The sequence below is a fragment of the Dipodomys ordii genome, unplaced genomic scaffold (assembly GCF_000151885.1).
Source record: "Dipodomys ordii isolate 6190 unplaced genomic scaffold, Dord_2.0 Scaffold45, whole genome shotgun sequence".
Taxonomy (NCBI): Eukaryota; Metazoa; Chordata; class Mammalia; order Rodentia; family Heteromyidae; genus Dipodomys; species Dipodomys ordii.
In genome coordinates, this window is record NW_012267261.1 from 994,606 (window position 1) to 1,018,325 (window position 23,720).

The following is a 23,720-nucleotide window of genomic DNA, read 5'->3' on the forward strand; positions in this document are numbered from 1 at the left end:
TTGGGGCATTTGTTGTGAATGTGGAATATCCACAATGGAGATGATAAAACACATAATCAGAATGGGATTATCACTTTGAGTATTGTTTAGTAGCAAAATTATTCGGTCATGTGGACATCAATGGAGTGCTGCCTCACAAAATTGCTTAGCCCTTTGTTGAGACATGAATTTCCTACTGGAAATAAAGAAATCATCTTTTTAAGGACTCACTGACTACTAAATGTGAAGATACGGCTTTAGTTTCAGCATTGAATTATTCCATAATTTCTTGTCCTCATCTCTGTGTTGGCCTTCTAGTGTCATATCTTCTTTAACAGACACTGTTTTCATGTGTATTTTCTTGGTTTCCACCCAATCAGCCCACTAATGGAACTCATTTGGTCCATACCCACTCAAATTAGGAAATATTATATAAAAAGTAAAAGATGCTAGGAAATGATCATTTACAATTTATGCAAGTCTAAGCTCTATTGTTAATGCTCTAGGAAGCTTTTCCCTTCAGGGCCTTGTTATATCTTGCTTGGATCATTGCAGTAACTTCTCCACTGTCTTACCTTTGTGCCTCTACATAAATATATGGCTAAAGTTTGATGTTGCTATAATGTAATACAGTCTTCTACTTTAAAGTTAGTTTGCTGACAATGTACTTATTACAGAGATAGGAAAAAAATGCTATGATGTTGATGATGATGAGAATGTTGATGGTAATGATGATGATGGCAGAAAATATTCTGGATTCCAAAACACTTGCAAAAAAAAGCCTTTTGGAATTCAATATTACAAGGTTTGACATTGAGGTCTTTGACATAGGACTGATTCTTGAGGCAGACTGAAAAAATATTATCCGAAATACATGAGAAGTGAGTAGGTGGAGAATTGACTTTTTGCATTTGAGAGGGCATTATACCTCCTTAATCCTTATGAGTAGCAAAACTTTCTGAAGAAAGTAGAGCATAATTTGACAGGACAAAGCTCTCAGTATATTGCATTCTGGTCTTCATTTTAAAATTAAATGTGTATGATAAACAAGAGATTATTGCACTGGAGTGTTCATATGTGTTAAAGCAGATTGCCTACTTGGTTACCACACTAAAAACAGCTTTTTGGAAGAAATTTTAAAAGTGTGGATCTGTAATATAATATAAAATGAAAAATAAGATATAGAACTACATATGTATTAAGTTTATATTTAAATACCATGACCTCTGCCAACCATATACAAGAACACATATACCCTACAGAATATACATACAAATACATAGGAATAGGTGTGAAATAAATTTATTAAATTGAATAGTTATTGCTAATGTTTTGGATTTGTTCTTTTGACCTTGTTAATTTTCTTAATTTTTCCATATTTTCTACAATTAATATTACCATTTTAATATACAAATGATCTTACATGATACCTTCCCTAGTCCTTTTATTCCTAAATAGGAAAAATAGTGAATGGCATTATTAAATATCATGAAGTATCACAGAATGAAAAGTAATGCTGAACTATTTTTTTATGATACAGATCGTTGAATAGCTCTATTTTCTATCATTGTTGGATAATATTCACAGGTTTTATTTTGCTTTTTATTTTTGCTGCTGTGTAGTGGGATTAAACAATAAAATGAGTAATTTAAATGTAAATCTTCGATATTCAGCATCATTTGTGGTGTTTTTCCCCATTTCTTATATGATTTTCCCCCACACTACTTCTCATCAAACAATATTGTAGCCGATGCTCCATGTCATATTCTGCTTTTTGTATATCACAATTGTCTTAGAATCCAGTCTCAAACAGATATACATAGCTTTGAGTATAAACAAAATAAGTTTTGTATATAGTGAATATAAACTTAATGGGAATACTTGAATGTATCTGTTTATTCAGTCATTTATCTGTTGTTCAATGATTACTTTGTTTTAAGATAAAGTCTCCTTATATAGCCTAGGTTGGCTTTGTACTTGATATCATCCTGTGTAATCCACCCAAGTGCTGGGATCTCAGATGTATGTCATTTCATTGCATGTGACTTCAGTGATGTTTTAATGCGTACTTTTGCTTAGTCTTTGCTACCATATTCTAAAGCATATGTAAGGTAGATAAGAGGGCTCTTAGAACATCTATAACTTATGACAGTTTTTAAAAACTTGAATATGAATATTCTAAGTAATTTCACATTTATTTGAAATACATGGAAGAATAGGCTGCAGGGGAGATATTTGAATTCATTTGTCTCTGTGAAATATATAAGGAAACGTTTTTAGCCTGGATCTTGAAGAATAAATGGCTCGTAAGGAGAGCACTGTGTTCTAAAAAGGGGTTGTCAGACTTGTGAGAAACTGAGAAGCTTCCTCTGATTTCCTGCCTTTGTCTCTGAGTGTACATGAATTCCCAAAGGCCAGGAATAACTTCCCACCATGTACATAGCAGGTGGTCAGTGAGTGGAAGATGACTGTATGAATGATACCAAATTTAAAAGGTCTAATCATACATTTACGAATTCTAATAACATTAGAAATTCCAGTCATACATTTAGAACCAGCTAAACATCATGGGAAAATACAATGTGCTGTCTGAAAGGAAGGGCACAAAAGCAAAATGTCTGTGTTTCTGGTGCCCACAGCTTTTATTCACAGTTTTGTTTTGCTTCCCTAATTTCTCTCCTTTCTTTTTTTTTTTTTTTTTTGGGTCCGGTCTTGAGGCTTGAACTCTGGGCCTGGGCACTGTTCTTCAGCTCTTCAGCTCAGGCTAGCACTCTACCACTTGAGCCACAGCGCCACTTCTGGTTTTCTAGTGGTTTATTGGAAATGAGAGCCCTGCCTGGGCTGGCTTTGAACTGCGATCCTCAGATCTGAGCCTCCTGAGTCGCTAAGATTACAGGCGTGAACCACCAGCGCCCAGCTTTCCTAATGCCTTTAATCATGAGCAAGGTCCATAACATATATACATCATTGGGTTAGTAAAAATAAAATTTGAAATAGTGCCAGAATGAGAATGCTTTAGTTTATATGCCATGCCAAACACCTGCAGGTATCAGGATTTATCTGAGATCAGAGGCATCCCTTAAATGCCTTAAGCTACCCAGAATTTGGAATTAGTGCGATCAAATCCTTTCATATAGTAAAGAGGAAATTGAGGCTCAGGAAAAATATAAGTGAATTTGTTTAGGTCTAGTCTTCTCAGGCCTCATTCCAATTTAAATTTGTCTCCCAAAGAATATATGTGCTGGTCGTTTTATATTGATTTTTATTCTTTGAGGAAAGATTAAAAAATTGGTATGCTACCTTCATTCCATTGGAGGACTGAGTCTCCAATGATTGAGCTTCCATTCGTATCCTGTCAGTGATGAGGATGTTCTCATGTGTGATGATCTGTACCATGGCTGAGCTCCTATTCCATTCTAATCTCATAGAACTACATGACTTGTACCATGGCTAAAACAATGATGGCACCCCCCCCCACTAGCCTTCCTTAGATTGACAATGACCGTATAGCAAAGGAAAAAATATAAATTCTCTCCAGATATGAAGTGAAGTAAGCTAGGCCCAAAGAAACATAGGTCCCATGGTTTCCCTTGTTTGCAATAACTAGTATATGCCTGAGACAAGCAGAAAAGGTCAGATAAATTGATGTTAGGTGAAATGAACCCCAAGATAAGTATTCAAATGTTTTTTTCTTTCTTGTGATTGTCTCGAACATATTTATAAGATGATTTCTTTGTTGCTTTATATGTCCTTCCCCCACAGTATAACCCCTGCTTTCACTGTATTTGATGTTGGTATAATTTGTGGAGGGGAAGGGAAAAAACAAACCGTTTAAGTAGGGATACAGGTGGATCCATTGCAACAATGAGATGTACAAGTCGTTATCTTGAAAAATGAACTTTACAACTTTGGCTGGGGAGTGGGGGTGAGGGTGGGGGGGGAGATGGGAAGGGATAGGAAGGGGAAACAAAGGAGGAGGCAACAATGCTTGATAAGAAGTGTACTCATTACCTTATTACCTTGCCCATGTAATTGTAACCCTTCTGTACGATATTTTCACAATTAAAAAAAATTAATAAATTCTCTCCAGACTCCAATTATAGAAAACATTTAATGCACTGAATGATCTAAAGTATCAAATAGGTTTATCAAAAAGTTTTAAAAGGCATAAACAAAATGACAGCAGGGAATTGGAAACCATTCAACAAGCACTGTTGGTGCTTTGGGTCACTTTGCAAGGTAGACCTTGAACTCAGAGTCTGGGTGCTACCCATTACCTTTTTCATTCCAATCTGGATTCTGCTACTTGAGCCACAGCTCCACTTCTGTCTTTTAGGTAGTTAATTGGAGAAAAGAGTCTCATATCCTTTCTTGCTAGGCCCGACTTCAAAACGCAATCCTCATATCTCAACCTCCTTAGATGCTAGGATTACACTTAGAACCTCTACCACCCTGCTAAGAAGACTTTATATATTGCGAAATTCATCCCAATTACTCTTCATCCGTGGGATTGTAAACCCAGCCATCTATTTACAATAGTTGCCCAGAAAACTAAGATGGGAGCTAATACATTAACTAGATGCTCAGAAGTGGACTGACAAAGGTAGATGAGACAAAACCGTGTTTCAAGATCCTTCCTTCCTCATCCTTTTCAGGCTACACTTACTATAAGAAATGCACTTGCCTCATGTGGTGAGTGCAGGATTTATCTGGGCATTTGCTGAACCTGCTTGCAATTTATCTTTATTTCTTCCGATAGACGTGGATTTGGCACAGGAAAGTGAATTCTTTCTGGAACAGCAGATGTGTCTGGTACACTCGTTTGCTGTAACCATTTGTACTGTGGTTGAAAAAAAATTTAAGAGTGCAGAATTGTTGAAGGAGGGGGGGGGAGAGGGTTGGAAAAAAAAGGAAAAACCCAGAACCATTTTAGTGATTATGCAAAGTTAGAATGTGAGTAATTTTGCTGCAGTTAGTCATTATCTGCTTTCATGGCTTGTTTTATAAGGATAAAGGGATGTGTACAGGTTTGGTGAATAGAGAGCTCTTATTTGTCCCTAATAGTCACTCGTTATGAAAACATTTTCTACCCTTCCTCCTACTCTGTGGCAAAAGTGCTCTCTCCTTAGAAATTACACCCTTCTGTGATTCAGCCCTTTTATTCATCCACAATAAGCAGACAAACAGCCTCCATTTCTGAGAACAAATATGTCAGAAGAAAAACTTTTCTCCCCTATACAGTATATAATGCAGTTGACATATATTCAAGTACTAATAATATAGTGATCATTTTTAAATAGTGTTTTCTGAAAAGAAGAAAAAAATGGAACAAGATTCTTGTGGCTTTGTTATGAGTGTAATACACTCTAAATATGGTGTCCTTTCAGTGTTTGTTTTATATGAAATATTTAATAAGTTTTTGCACATTTTGCTCATGGAATTTTCTGAGGATACTAACATACCACCTATGGATCTTTTGCTTTGCTTTCTGTCCTGCAAACTCCTTGAGAAATATATGAATGTTTGTTTCCACCAATGCAAATATAGCTACTTGCTCACACTCATGGCTGAATTTCATTACTGTTTGAGAAAGTCCTTCATAAGACACAGCAACACAGTTTGTCACCATTAAACCTTGTTGATGATTTTCATTCTTTAATGTCTATTGTCTATCCACTGTGGTTCAAAAACAAAATGGCTTATTGCCTTTTTGTTAATTTAGTAGAAATTCTAGTGCAATTGGAGAACCACTTTTAGCCTGGAAAATTGTGTTCTAAATAATTTGTGAGCCTTGTTTTCTTGAATAAATTATAGAAAGTTATGTTCTTCACATTCCTTTTGGCGCTAACACCCCATGATTCTATAAAGAATAGTGGTTGTTTTGTTTATATACAAATAATCTTGTTTTATTTCTTTGTTAAAAATCTTATTTCATTAGAAAGCCCAGAGATTGGGAGATCTTTACTAGCTATACACCAGACAAGAGCTTCATATCTAAAACATACTTAGAACTCAAAAAATTAAACCCCCCAAAAACAAATCCTCAAAGAAACAACAACCTCATTATTAACTGGGCTAAAGACTTGAAGCGAGACTTCTGTGAAGAAGAAATAAAATAGGTAGATAGGCACATGAAGAAATATTCAACGTCTTTGACAATAAAAGAAATGCAAATCAAAACAACATTTAGATACCATCTCACCCCAGTTAAAATAGACATTATCAAGAAAATGAATAATAGATGCTGACTAGGATCTGACTAAAGGGAAAGCTACTACGCTGTTGGTAGAAATGTAAATTTATTCAACCACTCTGGAAAACAATATGGAGGTTCCTCAAAAGACTAGACATAGACTTTCCCTATGATCCAGCAATCCCACTCATGGGCATTTACCCAAATGACTACAAACAAGGCCACATTAAGGCTACTAGTGCAGCCATGTTCATTGCAACATTATTTACCATAGCTAAGACATGGAATCAACCCAGATGCCCTTCATTAGATAAATGGATAAAGAAAATGTGGTATATATACACAATGTAATTTAATGTGTCCATCAAAAAGAATAACATTGCCCCATTTCTAAGGAAATGGAAAGAGTTGGACAAGTCATATTAAAAATTATTTTAAGCAAAGTAAGCCATTCCCCAAGAAACACAGGCTGCCTAACCTTAAGACATCTTGCCTGGTTTCCCTGAAGTATCCTTGCCTTTGAAATCTGTGCTTCTTTATGTAAAATGGAAGGAGTTTGGGAAGTGTACCACTGCAGTGAGTACTATGTGGAGGCAAATTAGAGAAAGTTTAACAGCACTTATTTCAGTAAAGAATTTGAACTTCATCCTAACTCCCTTGAGGACCTGTGGGAGACTTTAACAAAAATTAATAAAGATCATGTTTGAGTTGAGTAATATTCTGTTTGCAGCAGAGAGTATATACTAGGGTTAAGTAACAGGATAATTTCTTTATTATGTGTATGTTTATTTAAGTAAATTTTCTTATCAGTGATAGTTAACTGATTTGTCATATCAGTAAGCCAATAGTGAGAATTGGTAGTATTTAATACTTAGAATCAAACCTTAAAATATCAACTAGAGAAAATATTATGACTATCTTTCATTTACACTACTGGATCTTTGAAGCATCCATCTATTTGAAACACCTTTTTTGCATTTTATAAGTTAACACATATATAATCTTATCATATGCCTTTTTTAAAACATGTTTCTTTTTTTATTGTGAAAATACTGAACAGAGGGGTTACAATTACATGGGCAAGATAATGAGTACATTTCTTATCAAGCATTGTAGCCTCCTCCATTGTTAAAACATGTTTCTTTTCATCTGTATGCTATTCCATTGGATGATGTAGTATAATTTTCTTAACTATCTTCTCATTAAATAACATAATCTACAAACGTTTTAATAGCTCTTTATTTCAAGTTTGTCCATTGCTACAAGTTATAAACTAATTCACCTGTTGGCCAGAAGTGGGTGGCTCACAACTGTAAGACTAGCTACTCAGGAAGTTGAGATCTGAGGACAACACAAGCTGGCAAATACATGAGACCCTTATTGCCAGTTAACCACCAAAAACCTGGAAGTGGAGCTATGGCTCAAAAGGTAGAGTACTAGCCTTGAGCACAAAAATTCAGGGACATTCCCCAGGTGTTCAGGTCAAACTCCAAAACTCACACTAAAAATCAACAACAACAATAAAAACAAAAAAATCAAAGTACAACAAAATAAAAAAAATACACCCCTATTCATTTCTTACCTTTATTGGGTTTTATTACTTCTTGGATATTTGATTGCGTCCTCAGTATTTATCACTAAACAGGGGCTGACTGGAGAAAAGTTCTGGATCCTGAAGGGGAAGATCATTGTGCATGGGTACACACACACACACACACACACACACACACACAAGGTAGCTTTCACGAATTCCATATGATGACATGCTAGGCTCATAAACATGACAGGGAAGGACACTACTGTCTAATAGGGAGTAGACATGGAATGTTTTAAGATAGCATCTGAGTGTACCCACTTGACATGGTTTTATTTCAGAGAAACAGCTTGACATGCTGGCACTGGTGTCTTTGGTAGTCCAGGGAGCTGCTTGCCTTCACAGCATTTTATCCCTGTTCAGAAGTGTTGTGAGAATTAATTAAATCGAAAAGCTTCTAAGAAAAACACTGCTATGAGTGCCACATCAGACCATACTGCTTCTGCTATTTCTGCTTCAGAAGTTATTAAGAATAGCCCATCACTAGCTGTAGTATGTGTTTGCAGAGCACAGCACTGAGAAATGAACAAGTGCTGATGTGTTGCACAGAAGTAAGATATTTATGCCTGCCTCTCTCTGACAAGTCTGTGAGAACTGTGTGTGTGTGTGTGTGTGTGTGTGTGTGTGCGTGCGTGCGTGTTAAGTGCTGGTAGTGTTTCTATACTGACAGTGATGTTTTGAACTCAGTGCCACCAGTCAAAATCATGTGTTTTGACTTTGAGAGTTGTAATTGAGATTGTTTTCTAACTCTTCACCAGGTTTCAGCTTCTATTTACCAGGTTATTATTTTTTTGTTTACTGTGGGACATAAGAAAAAAATTAATGATGCAAAATAAAATTTATCTTAATTGTACATCTAATGCAAAATTAACCTTTGAAATATATTTCAAATATTCTAACTTTTTGCTCTGTTCTTTCATCAATGCATATGTATATAAAATTGGAATAAATGATTTTTTGGTGTTTGCATTTTAGAATAATATATCTTTCATGTACTTTATTTTAAATTTATGCTACTTTGCATATTTATATATGAGAAGTTTGTGTTGCGTAGAATGTATAGTAGATATTTATATATTTTCATAATGTGATTTTTTCCTATATAGAAGAGAAATGTCATATGGACATATATCTATACAATATTGATTCCAATATGTGGTTTTGAAAGCAACCTTGGAAAAGCATATAAAACATCTCAGAATTACCCCTTTGAAGTAGCTAATGTTATCAATTTGGGAATAAATCTTTCTAGACATAATATATTCATATGTTCATGTGAGCTAAAGATGGTGCATTTGTCTGTCTCTAAACTGCTCTCTTTCTGTCTTTAGGAAGTTGTCTCTTCTAAGCACTACATTATTGTAATTATATTGTATAGCATTTTTATCTTTACAGCTAGTTTATTTCACATAGTGTTCTGTCTTGCTTTCAGGTTAATCATTTGGCATCATGTCAGATCTCACTGCTTTTGAAAAGACACAGGGTATCCCCTTGTATCTACATATGAACAACAATGGGATCATCCACTCTTGACAATTACAGATAATGCTGCCATACACATATAAGCAGGCCAACTCCAGAAGTTAAATTCTGAGATCACTGGATCGTTGATAAGTTTTCAACCATTTTCTAGGAATAATTTTTAACCTCTTTTTATCATTTCACTGTGGGATTATAATGTAATTAACTTACACAATGTCCATATATGAAGTGTTTAAATTTCTAATAATCATTCACTTAAAATTACATTACAATGGATATTTCTTGAACCTAATTACTTTATGCCATTTATGATCCTCTCCTTAGGCTAAACAAACTATTTTCCGAAGCTTCTTTAACATATCTCCAAATTATCCCATGGACAAACAAAATATTAATTTAGTGTCTGAATTTAAATTATATAATCATTGCCCTTTGAAAATAATTAGAGTATAGTCCCCTCTAAGAACTCCCAGGCCCCAATTCCAAGTAATTTTCTCTGTTCTGTTTTATAAAAAGTACTTCTAAGGGAAGTAATGCTGTGGCTCAAGCGGTAGAGCGCTCACCTTGAGCTGAAGAGCACAAGGACAACACCCAAGCCCAGAGTTCAAGTCCCATGACCAACCAAAACAAAAAGTACTTCTAAGTATTCTGTGGTTCTGGACTATTTTTATCTGAGAATTTTTTTATTTTCTTTTTTAATTTTAGATTGTTTTCCTCTCTTCAGTGGTTGAGACTTGCTTCTTTTGTATGGCCAATTTACAAAGTGCTTCTCTAAATGCATAGTAATATGTTCTTATACTCCTATACCTATTAGGTCATTTTCCAACTCATGGAGTCCTCTATCAAGTGGGTATTGTAAGTAGCCCAGGTTGATAGAGAAGTGAGCTGTGGGTACAAAATCCTGAATTGTGGAATATAATTAGTAAGAGGCATAAGGAAAACAAAATTAAGCCATTCAGTTTTCAGAACCAGGAAACAATGGTGAAGTAAGTTTTTGTATTTGATCAAAAACAAATATAGTATTACAGTATAGCTGAAACAGATCATCTCTGTCTTTTCTTCATTTTACAAATTCAGAAACCAAGCTTTTCCATTAAGTTGCATGACTTTGTTGAGTATACATACCTAATAATGAAATCAAGCTAAGTACTGACTTTAATTAGGGATTATAGTCATTGTTAATATTACAAATTATCCAGTCACTCTGCTTTTGAATGTATTCAGTATATGTGTCTTTGAACAGGGAAAGTATTAACAGAACAGAAAGCATATTCAAATCTGTGCCTCTACTTCTGATTACTCACTTTTTACCTCCACTAAATAGAAACTATATTATTTGAAGAAAAACAGTTACCTTATTTTAAAAGCAAAAGGAGCCAGAGGTACCAGGGGCTCCATACATGTACCTAGTTACTCAGGAAGCTTTGATTTGAGGATCATGTTTTGAAGCCATCCTAGTTAGAAAATTCTGAGATTCTAAGCTCCAATTTACCAGCCAAAAGCTGGAAGTGGTGCTACCTGTGGCTCAAGTGGTAGTTTGCCATTCTTGAGTGGAGAAAACATGAGAAAGCCCAGTACTTCATATAAACATTGATTGAATGAATAAATAAAAATAAATTCATGAATGCAAAAAGAGAAAAATGTTGAATATCCTTCATTGTCCATATGAAGAGTCAGTCTAGAGAAGTCCTGTGACTTTTCTAATAGTCACAAATATAGATAATTTTTTAAGTGTCTTATTTCTTGTGATTGCATTAATTACCTTCTCTGGTGATGTTTCCATTTGCCACTGTCTATCAATTAGAACACAAGTGACAAGGTGCACTATATACACTATAATTGGCCTGCAAAAATTATTCCTTTGACCTCCTGTGTTTGCCAAAAATAAAATTATTGAACAAAGCCTGAAGCTCATAAGAAGAATACTGACTCACATTCCATGGGTCAGCAATCAAATGGTGCAAGGTATAGCTTATACCTTTGGGCAGGATATAAACCCTTCAGTTCTATACTGTCACTATCATTCCATTGTTTGCTAGATATTGACACTGTCAGTTATCTTATTTACTCAGATTTTTTTTTTCTAGGAGAGAAATGAATTCACATTTGTTCACACATTTCTTTTTACTATATCTTAAATTTAATTTGGAATAGCAAAGATGTATTGAGTATTGATTTTCAGATATTCTTCTGGAGACACATGTATAGTTAAAAAGTATTGTAAAGGTGATGTACAGCGTACATAATTTCTCTATGTACACTTATATAGAGTACTTAAGTACATAAGTGAAATACAGTTACACAAGCTAATGAATACATTTCTTTTTGAACAGTGTTACCTCTTCCTCATTTTTCACCAGTTTCCCCTACTGAGTCTCCTCCCCCAAGTTATAAAGCTCATTTCCAACATAGTGTCTTGTGGGTATCACTGTTGTATTCCATGTCTATGATTACCCTTCCCTTCACCAAATCAGATAAACTTATATATGAGACAATGGGTACAGAAATAAAAAACAGTGACAACAGGCAATATACCAAAGAGGAAAAAACTAAATAAAAGAAAGAAAAGAGAAATAAATGCAAACAGTACACTAATAAAACACTCTTGTTTATATATCTTGTAGTTAATTTTGATAAGCATCCTTTTACATAGCCATATACACATAGCTATTGAGCTATTGTGATCCTTTGCTAAGAATATCTTAAACATACTGTAGTTATTACAAATGAGGGAAATCATGTGGCCTCTGTTTCTTTTGGCTTGCTTCGCTTAATATAATATTTTCCAAGTCTTTCCATTTCTTTATGAATGTGATAGTGTCATTCTATAGAAGCACAGAATTGCATTTTGTGTGTCTGCGTGCATGCATGCGTGCGTGCGTGCGTGTGTGTGTGTGTGTGTATGTGTGTGGTCACATTTTCTTGATCCATTCATCTACAGAGGGGCATCTGGATTGATTCCATATCTTAGCTTCAATGAACATGGTTGTGTTGGTAGCTTTAGTGTGGCCTTGTTTGTGGTCTTATGGGTAAATGCCCAGGAGTGGGATTGCTGGGACATTGGGAAGCTCTATGTTTAGACTTTTGAGGAACCTCCATACTGTTTTCCAGAGTGGTTGAACAAATTTGCATTCCCACCAACAGTATAGTATCTTTCACTTTGGCCAGATCCCTACCAGCATCTGTTTTTTATTAGTTTTCTTGATAATGACAGTTCTAACTTGGGTGAGGTGGAATCTCAATGTGGTTTTGATTTGCATTTCTTTTATAGTTATTGATGTTGAACATTTCTTCATATGTTCACATATCTCTTTTAAAATTAGGCAGTGAAGGATAGTCTGAAAAGGACTTCCTTATTTTTAAGAGAAAGTGTCACTATGTAGTCTGTGTTGGACTCAAACTTTTTCAGTCTTTTCAAATACTAGGTTTACAGGTGTGCTCCATCATATCAGGCTTGGAATGCTCTCTAGACCTATATAAACTACCTAAGCTTGAATCTGAACCTACCATTTTCCAGTTGGCAACCTGGGGAAGTTATTTAGTTTTTGTGCCTCATAATATAGTTTCTGACTCAGAAGTAGTTTTAAGAATTATGTGTAGTAGGGTGTCAGTGGCTCAGGCCTGTAATCCTAGCTACTCAGGAGGCTGAAATCTGAGGATCACAGTTCAAAGCCAGCCCAGGCAGCAAAGTCCATGAGACTCTTATCTTCAGTAAACCACCAGAAAACGGGAAGTGGTTCTGTGGCTCAAGTGGTGGTGGTCCTTGAGCTGAAGAGCTGAGGGACAGCACCCAGGCCCAGAGTCCAAGCCCCACGACGACAGAAATAAAAAGAATTATGTGTAAAATATATTCAATGCAATGTGTTTACATAAAGTAAATATTATATAAATATTATTTTGTACATTCTTAGATATCATGTTTACTATCACACAGTTATCCAAGTAGCTGCAGGAAAAAAATAATATTTATCCAGTGTTAAAATAACTTGAAACAATTGTCATGGAAGTCAAATTGATATTGAAACACAATCTTTATATTCTAATTACTCAACCATTCCTCTTTAAATATTTTTTCTGTGTTTTTAATCTATGTATAAATACTCTATATAGTTTCAATTGTATTGCTACAAATGAGTGATTACACATATTGCACACATAAAAATATTTACTTTTATCATTTTATAGACTAAAAGTTCTCAGTGTCATTGAACACTTGGAATCAATGTGTAATGTGCAGGTTGAAGTTTTATGCTTAAATGTCACCTTAATCTTTTGTCTACTTTCCCTTTCAGTTACCTTAGTGAATTTCCTCTCTAATTAGTATAATTTGGATTATCATATCAACTTTTTTTTGCAAAATAATGAACATTGCTATTGTTCTAAATGCAGTGACTCTAATTTTCCTTATTTTATTTTTATAACTCTAGCAAGGAATTCAGTGCAAGAACTTTTTTTAAATTTTAAATTAAATAAGTAATTGGACTGAGTTTGTGGACTTTGGTGTCTTGCAATTACTTAGTATCTAATTCAGAAAGTATTTTGTTTCAGTACTTGTGTTAAAAAATTTGTTCTGAAAAAGCATCAATCTCTTTCCTTTCTTGAGATTTATATTTAAAATATGTCCCTCACTTCTTAAGGTTTTGAGTAAGCATCATATACATGTTTATGGTTCTATTATATATAATATGGCAATTAAAATGAAAATTAGTACCTCAAGTGGTTGTTGAAAAGTTAATAGTGTTAATATATTCCAAAAGAGAAATCATTAAACTATTTAGAGGAAGGAAACTAATGGCATCACTTTAATTAAGCTTGCATTATATTTATCAGTTTCTTGATTGTCAAATCAATGAGGGAAATTAGGCAGTCCATATTTTGCATGGTTAGTTATTATCACCTATCAAGATAATGCATTTTTCTTGGGAGACAATCAGTTCCTCAATCATCAAATATTCCTTAGATACCTGTTATGTGCTGTGATATAGTTAGGCCATTAAGGAAGCATCAGTGAATAAAAAGGATCAATTCCAGTTCAGTTCATGTAAACACACAAAACTGACATGTACAGAGGAGGGAGATAAAAGCATTCAGTGTCTGAGAAGTTGAGGTTGGTCTGGAAAACTGACACTCAGGTTGAGATTTAAGAGATTCCTAGGAATTAGCAAGCAGTTCTTAGGAATTAACTAGACAAGCAATTTAAGAAGTTTGGAAGTTACATTGGTATAATCTTGGTGATATAAAGAGATTGACAAGAAAACAAAACTCTATGAAAGTGACTTGATAATGGAGTAAATGAGGTAGATTAAATTTTCTATAGATGTGTAGCTTATAGATCTGATACACCTACTCAAAGGTTTTTAAGTAGGAGAGTAATGTGATAATATGTACATTTGAGGGAAACCACTCTATTGAAAACGGAAGTCACTGAATGGTAATTTATCTGAATTAGGAAAGGAAAGGGGGACAACAAAAACAGCAACAAAGAACAAAGGGTAAACAAAACAACAGTGATTCTCACAAGACAAGATGTGGGGAATTAACTTTACAATGGGGTAGGGGAGGAGGAGCATTGGGGTAGAGGGAAAGTGGGAGAAAAATGAGGGAGGGGGTAACAATGTTCAACAAGAAATGTACTCACTACCTTACATATGTAACTGTAACCCCTCTGAACATCACCTTGACAATAAAATTAAATTTAAAAAAGGAGGGAGGGACACTGGAATCTATTTTGCATGCTGTTTAAGAATGCCTAGTGAAAATGGTGAAATTTTGGGAATTGCAACAATGAAAGTTATAAAATCTAGATTCCTTTATGTTAGGAAATCCCCTACTCAAAGTGAAAGATGAGCAGGATTGTGTGCTTGAATTTGAAGCACAATGGAGGATTACTACCAATGTCCATAAATATATGGAACAGCTGTCAGAAAGTGAAACAAAATCAGATTTAGAGAATATATAGTTTCAATGTATTGAATCTGAGAAGCATATTGGACATCCAGGTTGATGCAAGAAATAGTTGAATATTTGGTGCTACAAGTCAATGTACACATAGGTATGAGAGATATATACTGGTGATGATCTATATAATATAAAGGGCTTTTCAATTTGTTGGTGTTGCATGAAGGGAGCAGATAGGGACAAATAAAAAATAGGTGGAACAGACTCATTATTCACCTCCTATTGGACAAAATGTTGGTTGTTATAATTAGAAGTAATCTGACATATAGTTTAGAATATTACTTTATTTCCAAAAATATAAAATTCAATTTTATATAGATATGTATTTTGACATTCCAGACTGATCTGTAGAATAAGTTGAGACTTCCTAGGGATATTTGAGTAACATTTCATTTCTAGTAATTCTCAACTAGAATGGAAACCAGCTAATAACCTAGGGATGGTTGGAAATGAATAGGGACATTTTATTATTAGAAAGATTAAAGACACTATTACATGAATAACTAGGGATCAAAACAGTATTGTAAAATTCCTGAGGTCAATAGTTTCCTTGTGAGAGACACTAACAGACTTTTTTTTTTGCTATGTGCATTCTTCTGGCTTGCTGATCATCAAAGTCCCTTCACAATTTGCCTACCAAGAAAGGTCACTGGTTCTATCTGAGCTCTCTCTTCTATTACACTTTTATAGCATTCTCTTCTTTATTCAGACAGCTGTTCGTTTTTATAATCTTGGACCTAGACATTACATCTTCAGCTATGGTAGCCCTGGAGTACTGTTTCATCTGTATAGCTACTATACATCTCAATGAGGGACTATATACTTTAATGCTTGTATGAATCAACTCCCTGAGAAGATCTAATTTGACTTTGTCATGATTTTTTGTTGAGATGGTCTCTCACAGTAATATTTCCCACATATCATTTGTCTCAAATAGTTTCCTGGAGAATCTGTAATTCTACAGTTAGTTTCCTGTTGTTAGAAGAGTCTAGTGAGTAGAGTTGTATCCTTCTTTCCTTCTCTCTCCACTCTTCTGTCCTTTAATTCTGCCCTTTGAACATGCAAACTTGCTATTTGTTCTGTACTTCAAGCAACCTCTGTATTTCCAATTGGATGGACTTTTACCCTTCTACATGAATGTAGTGGCCATAGCACCCAATATAAACAAATGTGAGTTTTTCTTATTATGCATCTTCTCTCTCTTTATTTATATGTGTATATACATACATAAATACATACATACACACATAGATACTTATGCTGAAAACATTACAAAAGAAATACCTATTTGAGGGCTGGGAAGTTGGCTCAGTGGTAGAGTTCTTGCCTTGCATGAATGAGGCCCTGGGTTCGATTCCTCAGCACCACATAAGCAAAAAGAAAAAAGCCAGAAGTGGTGCTGTGGCTCAAGTGGTAGAGCGCTAGCCTTGAGCAGAAGAGCTGAGGGACAGCGCCCAGGCCCGGAGTTCAGACCCCACGACTGGACCCAAAAAAAAAAAAAAAAAAAACCAATTGACTTCACATTATATAATAGAGGGCATGGAAAAGTTCATTTACACCTGCAAAAAAAAAAAAATTGAAGTTTAGTTTTCCTTTATCTATTATGCCGGTCATAGAAATTTCAGCAGAGATACAATAAAATGAAAGAGAGGCTACACTTTCCCTTTTTTGATAACTCCAGTTCATTGAAAACTTAGATTTATATTTTGTTAAGTCCACTATAAATGGAGACAGAAACTGAGCAGTTGGGCTAATGACAGGACTTTCTTTCTTGATGATGAGTCTCTTCCTCTCTTTCACCCTTCCTCCTCCCCCTCTTCCTCCTCTAAAGTCTTTGAATGAAGACATCAGGACATCTAAGGAGCCATTGCTTACATCTAGGAAATATTTCTCACTACAGTGCTTTGTTGTGGTAAAAAGATTTTCCTCGTCTCTATTGTGCATGTAATGGAATGAGTCTAAATATTTTATTTTGCATGGCATACTATTGTTTAAAAATACTATGTTTTACTCTGCATGTGTTTTATATACTTTACCTGGTTATTGGTGAAGGGGAAATGAACAGGAATCATTTTAATGTATATTTTTTGTTCTTCATGGTTAAAGAAAGCGATGGAAAAACTTAGGTGGTCCATGTATTCAATTAATTGAACAAAAGATCCACATGTTGAATATTTTCTACTTAATTGGATTTTTGGTATTTGTCCAAGCATATGTTTTGTATGTATCATGTTGGCTTTGTTATTGTAAGTTATTGTAAGAATTCTTGAATTTTTATCATGATTTAATTTTCTCATTTTGAAAAATCTAGTGCATTTAAATTTTATGCTCATCTATAAATACATATATGTAATTTTCTGAATCTTGAACATCTCTAAATATCTTTCCATGTGATATATTTTTCCAACCAAAATTTTTCAAGCATCTCCAAAATGTAAAGCTATAGAGTTTGTGTCCTAGAATGAATAGTGTCTGTCTTTCTATGATGTTGGTTATAGTGCAGGAGAGGAACCAACAGACGTAAACATAGAATGTGTGTGGACATCACAAATGAGAATTGGCTGTGACCTTGAGCCAAGGACAAATGCACCTATTGTGTGTTTTCTCTCTCTGGGATCAAGCCCTCTATTTCTGTTGTGTCGTGTCAGGAGACCACTTGACATGCCTGTGTTGCTAGTCTTTTAGCAGAATGTTAAATATATATTATTGTTGATGATAGGTAATTTATTGAACAGCAGATCTGTGGAATTTATTCATCTTGCTGTACTAAAACTATACTTATGACTGACTTTCAATCATCTACCATCTAGACCATAGCAATTATCATCCCACTCCTTTAGTCTGTAAATTTAAATAGTTTTGTCATTTCATGTAATAGAATTGACACTGTCTTTCTCTGATTGGTTTATTTCACATAATTTATGTAGTCAAAGTATAGCTATATGCTGTAACCTATTATAGAACTTCCTTATGTTTGAATAATATTGCATTAGATCCATATAACTGTCTTTTCCACCTGTTAATGGACATGTAAGTTGTTTCCATACATGGATGTTAAGATTAGCTCATCAGTGAACATATAAGTATTAATATCTTTTAATTTCTTGACTTAAAATGTATTAGATGAAGACTATAGAGAGAGATTGCTGGATTATGTAGTTCTATTTTTAATATTTTGAGAAACATTTCCACCAAAAGCAAGTAAGACTTCTGATCTCCTGGCTAATATGTGTCTCTTGTTTAGTTTTGCCTAATAATTGATATTGTGACAGCAAGGAGGTAATCTCTTAACTGTAGTTTTGATTCACATTGCCCCATGATTAGCAACATTGCACAGTTTTTTTTAATACTGGATGGCTATGGCTCTTTATAAAAAGCTTTTGCATTTTTCTTTTTGTAAAATTGAATTGAAAGCATTCCTTATTTTTTTTTGAAGACTAACTCTTTCCTGGATAGATGACTGGCAAAAGATTCTCTACTTACCATTTCACCTGGCCTTCATTTCCTTTTTTGCGCACTGTTTTTTTTTTATTTGACATCATTCAATTTGTTTATTTTTGATTTTGTACCTGTATCTACGATGTCATAGTTATGAAACTTTAGTAAGACCAATATCATAATTTTTTGTTCTTATTTCCATACCTTTCCAGTTAGGCTGTTGTCCTTAATCATTGACATGTTTGAATCTTTAATGTATTTTATGATGAAGATGTAAGGTTGACACTGAACAGGCTTCTATATTCAGAAACCTGGATATTCAGGTTTCTCAACACTATTTGTTGAAGAACTATACTGCCTGATGTGTATTCTTGGCAATCCTGTCAAAAAAAAAACCCTAAATAGTGTTTGTATATATTTGTGTAAGGACTCTATTGTGGTACATTTTTCTGTCTTAATGCCACATTATTTGTTTGCTATAACTTTATAATATTTTGAAATCTACCATTTGAGTCCAACCAGTTCTAGTCTTCTTTCTCAAAATGGATTTGGCTCTTCATCTGAATCTTTAGTTTTTTTTTCTAGAAAAATTATAGGGATATTGCTAGGTATGACTCTGTATCTGAAGATCACTTTAGGTTATATGGGTGGTTTTAATAATAGTAAGCCTTCTAATCCGTGAAGCCTGATGTTACCTTATTTCCTTGTGTCTTTTATTAATTCTTTTGTTTGTAATGTACTTGTTTAACTTCCTTATTTATGCTTATTCCTGGATATCTGATTATTTTGGGTGCCATTGTAAACAGACCTGCTTCTTTAGTTTTCTTTTTCAAGTATTCAGTGTCAGTACATAGAGACATAAAATACTTTTATGTTAGCTTGTAAGGCCTCTGAAAGTAAGACTATCAATACACGAGTAATTAACTTTTATTAATATTTCCTCATTTATATGTTCTTATTCTCCATTGGAATAACCTTTATTTTTTCCTTCCTAGTCTCCATTGGCAATGACCTTTATTTTTTTCTTCCTTTATTTCAGGGGTCAACCAGTTCAACAGTCTCTCCACCAGTTTCTACTCCTGTCACAGGACACAAGAGAATGGTCATCCCAAACCAACCCCCTCTAACAGCAACCAAAAAGTCTACAATGAAGCCACAGCCTGCACCCCAAACTGCACCCATCCCTGTGACTCCAATAGGAACACTGAAGCCCCAGCCTCAGCCAGTTCCGGCATCCTATACCACAGCATCCACACCTTCAAGGCCCACCTTCAATGTGCAGGTGAAATCAGCCCAGCCCAGCCCTCATTACATGGCTGGCCCTTCATCAGGACAGATGTATGGCCCAGGGCTCCAAGCCTATAATACTCAGCCAGTTCCTATGTCAGCACAGGGCCCACCTCCTTCAACCCGGGCTGGTATTGATTATGCATATATTCCACCACCTGAGCCTGCCTATGGGTATGCCCCTAACCAAGGCCGCCATTATGAGTCCTATTATGCAGCAGCTCCTGGTTATGGGGGAAGAAATGACTCTGACCCTGGCTATGGTCAACAAGGCCATCCTAATACCTGGAAGCAAGAACCCAGGTACAATCCTCCCGGAGTGGGGAACCAGAATCCTGTTGGGATGTACCCAGCTACAGGTGTCAAAAAGACCTACATCACGGATCCTGTTTCAGCCCCCTGTGCGCCGCCAGTGCAGCCAAAGGTAAGAGTTCACAAACATAGTGCCTACTGCAATCCACATTCCTTAGAGAGCACAGATGGATGCAAATTTGCATGTGCTATGATTTTCTTTGATTAGCCAACATCCTTCCAGTAAAAATCAGTGAAGGATGTATAAGCTTGCCGAAACCTCATCAACATGGCTACTATTTAGACTCTGATATGAGTAATATAAGTAGTCAACTGTGAAGGATCATCTCCTAAAAAGCCATGCAAACCTGTTATCTCAGGAAAGCATGTTCTAACAGAAGAAGGAAAATAATTTTATTCTCTACCCCTCATATCCTGTTGATGAATGCATCCCTCTGTAAGTCGGAACCTTGAATCTGCTTGGTTACTGAATAACTCTGGGTTTGGCCGATACATTGAATTACAAGATAAATAAGAGAGATGTATAGTATTTAGCGGAAATTTGAGATGAACTGCTGTTAGCCTGTGTTCATGTGAAAGGAGTTGTACCTCAGCAGGGTGCTGGTGGTTCATGCCTGAAATCCTAGCTGCTTTGGAGGCTGAGATCTGAGGATCATGGTTCAAAACCAGCCCTGGCAGGAAAGTCCGTGAAGACTCTTATCTCCAATAAACTACCAGAAAACCAGAAATGGTGCTGTGGCTCAAGTGGTAGAGCCTTGAGCTGAAGAGCTAAGGGAGAGCGCCCAGGCCCAGAGTTCAAGCCCTGTGACCCACCAAAAAGTTGTACCTCAATCAATGACTGTTGGGGTTAGAACAAGCAGCCAAAGGCAAATGAGAGGACAAGTGGATCTTTGTAGTGCTCATTTTTTTTAACTCAGTGCCTTATACTTGCTAGGCAAGCACTCTACCACTTGACTCATGCTTTCAAAATACCCTCATCCTTTTTCATATACTTTTTTTTTTTTTCAGATAAGGTCTCGGGCTTTTACATCAAGTTGGCCCCAGAATGCAATTCTCCTACTTCTGCCTCCTAAGTACTTGTATTGCAGGTGTTGCAAAATCACTTCAGGGTGTGCAAGTGCAGCTTTAAAAATATTTTAGGGGGCTGGGAAGGTGGCTCAGTGGTAGAGCACTTGCCTTGCATGCCTGAGGCCCTGGGTTCGATTCCCCAGAACCACATAAGCAAAAAGAAAAAAAAAGCCAGAAGTGGCGCTGTGGCTCAAGTGGTAGACCACTAGCCTTGAGCTGAAGAGCTAAGGGACAGCGCCCAGACCCAGAGTTCAGGCCCCACGACCGATCCCCGCCCCCGCCCCAAATAATAAAAATATTTTAGGACTTGGTTGTGTGGTTTGGTTTTCTTTTCCATGTGCCAGTCAGTACTGGAGCTCTGTTCCTTAGTTGTTGTTTTTTGTTTTGTTTTGTTTTTTTCCCTCAAGGCTAATGCTCTACCACTTGAGCCACAGCTACTTCTGGCTTTTTGGAGGTTAACTGGAGATGAGCCTCAGAGTCCTTTTGGCCAGGTTTAGCCTAAACTTTGATCCTTAGGTCTCAGGCTCCTGAGTAGCTAGAATTATAGAGTGAGCCACCATTACCTAGCTCTTCATGTTTTCATTATTTTTACTAGTCCTACAAAGGGGTATCAATTCAATATGACAGTTTATAGATACTTTTTTATTGTGAAAATACTGTCCAGAGGGGTTACAATTACATGGGCAAGATAATGAGTACATTTGACAGTTTATAAGTACGATTTCATCCCTTCCATCATTCTATTGCTTTGTTTTTAAATAAGATTTATGCAAAATAACCAAGCAGCATAAACTTATATTTCATTAACCTCACAGTAGATTTACACTAGTCCTTCTTACTGCACATAAAAACGCTTGGGGAGGGAAAGGGAGTCAGCAGGCGGGAAAGTGGGGAAGAAAACAAGGGAGGGTATAACAATATTCGACCAGAAATGTACTCATTACTTTACTTATGTCACTCTGACATCACCCTGGCAATAAAATTAGATTAAATTAAAATTAGGGGCTGGGAAGGTGGCTCAGTGGTAGAGTACTTGCCTCTCATGCATGGGGCCCTGGGTTCAATTCCTCAGCACCACATTGAGAAAGCTATGGCTCAAGTGGTAGAGTGCTAGCTTTGAGCTGAAGAGCTGAGGGATAACACCCAGGCCCAGAGTTCAAGCCCCATAACCGATAAGAAAAAGAAATTAAAATTAACGAAAATTTTAAAAGAAAGATGAAAGAAAAAAAGACAAAAGGCTTTTTCATGAAAATGCAGATTATATAATGTTACCTCACTTTTGTACAAGTACAACAAAGACTATAATAAAATATAAATTGTCAGCATATAAGTTCTTTTGTTGCATTTGTGCCTTGGCCATAGAAACATGACTAGACGGATTGCTGACTAATGCTATCAAAGTGAAGATGTGTTCTCTGATTTGTTCAAGGGTGCTGTGAATTCACTTAGCAAGCCAGACATGAGAGTAAGCATCTGTAGAATAATTTGATGGTGAATATGAAGCTAAACTTCAGTTCTCCAGTTATGATGGTGGTCATGGATATCCCCTCTTCTTCAGTTAGACCCATCTGTTGATTGAGGAAGGAGAATCAATTCCAATTACAAAGCCTGCATCTGCATTGTAGATGTTACATCCAGCCTTATTACTAGCATTTGGTCTGTTTTTACTGACCTACTAAGCATGACTGAATGATTTTTTTTTCTAATGCCAGTGTTTGAACTAAAGGCCTAGGGCATCATATTCATACTTGGATTTCTTGCCAATTGAGCCATGCTTCCAGCCTGTGAAATATTTTTGTCAGTTCTGGGGCTTGAACTCAGGGCCTGGACACTGTCCCTGAGCTTCTTCTGTGCAAGGCTAGCGCTCTACTACTCGAGCCACAGTGTCACTTCTGGCTTTTTCTGTTTATATGGTACCAACGAATCGAACCCAGGGCTTCATGCATGCTACGCAAGCACTCTACCACTAAGTCACGTTCCCAGCCCCATGAAATGAATTTTTAATAACCACTTACCACAAGTCCTAAAACTTCATTTTGCTTCTTGATTGAATAAGGTAGTCTATTCAAGATGATCCCTTCCATTTTTACAGATTTTAGATGTCAGTGGATTTTGTGTTACTTTCTATGTTTTTTAAATACTTGTTTTTCAACAGTGTCATGTGTTTTCACATCATATCCAATTGTGCATTTAGAAAATGAATCTTCACTGTTTCTAATAAGGGGTGTGGTTAGAGGTTGATATTTAGCCATCTGGCTGTGGGGGGAGAGGGGGAAGACACTACTAAAGAAGCGCAATATATTCTGAGTGTGATGGGAGCATCAGCTCATGAAGGAGTAGCTCTTTCACAGCTGATCTTTGAGTATAACACAGTTTAATTCAACTGCACCTGTGCACTGATGTCCTCAT

The 23,720-nt window shown here is 35.8% G+C and overlaps 1 protein-coding gene across 4 annotated transcripts in view; it reads left to right on the top strand.

Moving 5' to 3' along the window:
* Positions 1-23,720, top strand: part of Lpp (LIM domain containing preferred translocation partner in lipoma) — a 694,475-nt gene that overhangs the window by 395,199 nt on the left and 275,556 nt on the right. For all 4 annotated transcript variants that reach the window (XM_013019488.1, XM_013019487.1, XM_013019486.1 and 1 more), the window contains one exon: positions 19,684-20,355. In XM_013019488.1, the coding sequence (XP_012874942.1) occupies positions 19,684-20,355 (672 nt within the window). The remainder of the gene's footprint in view (positions 1-19,683; positions 20,356-23,720) is intronic.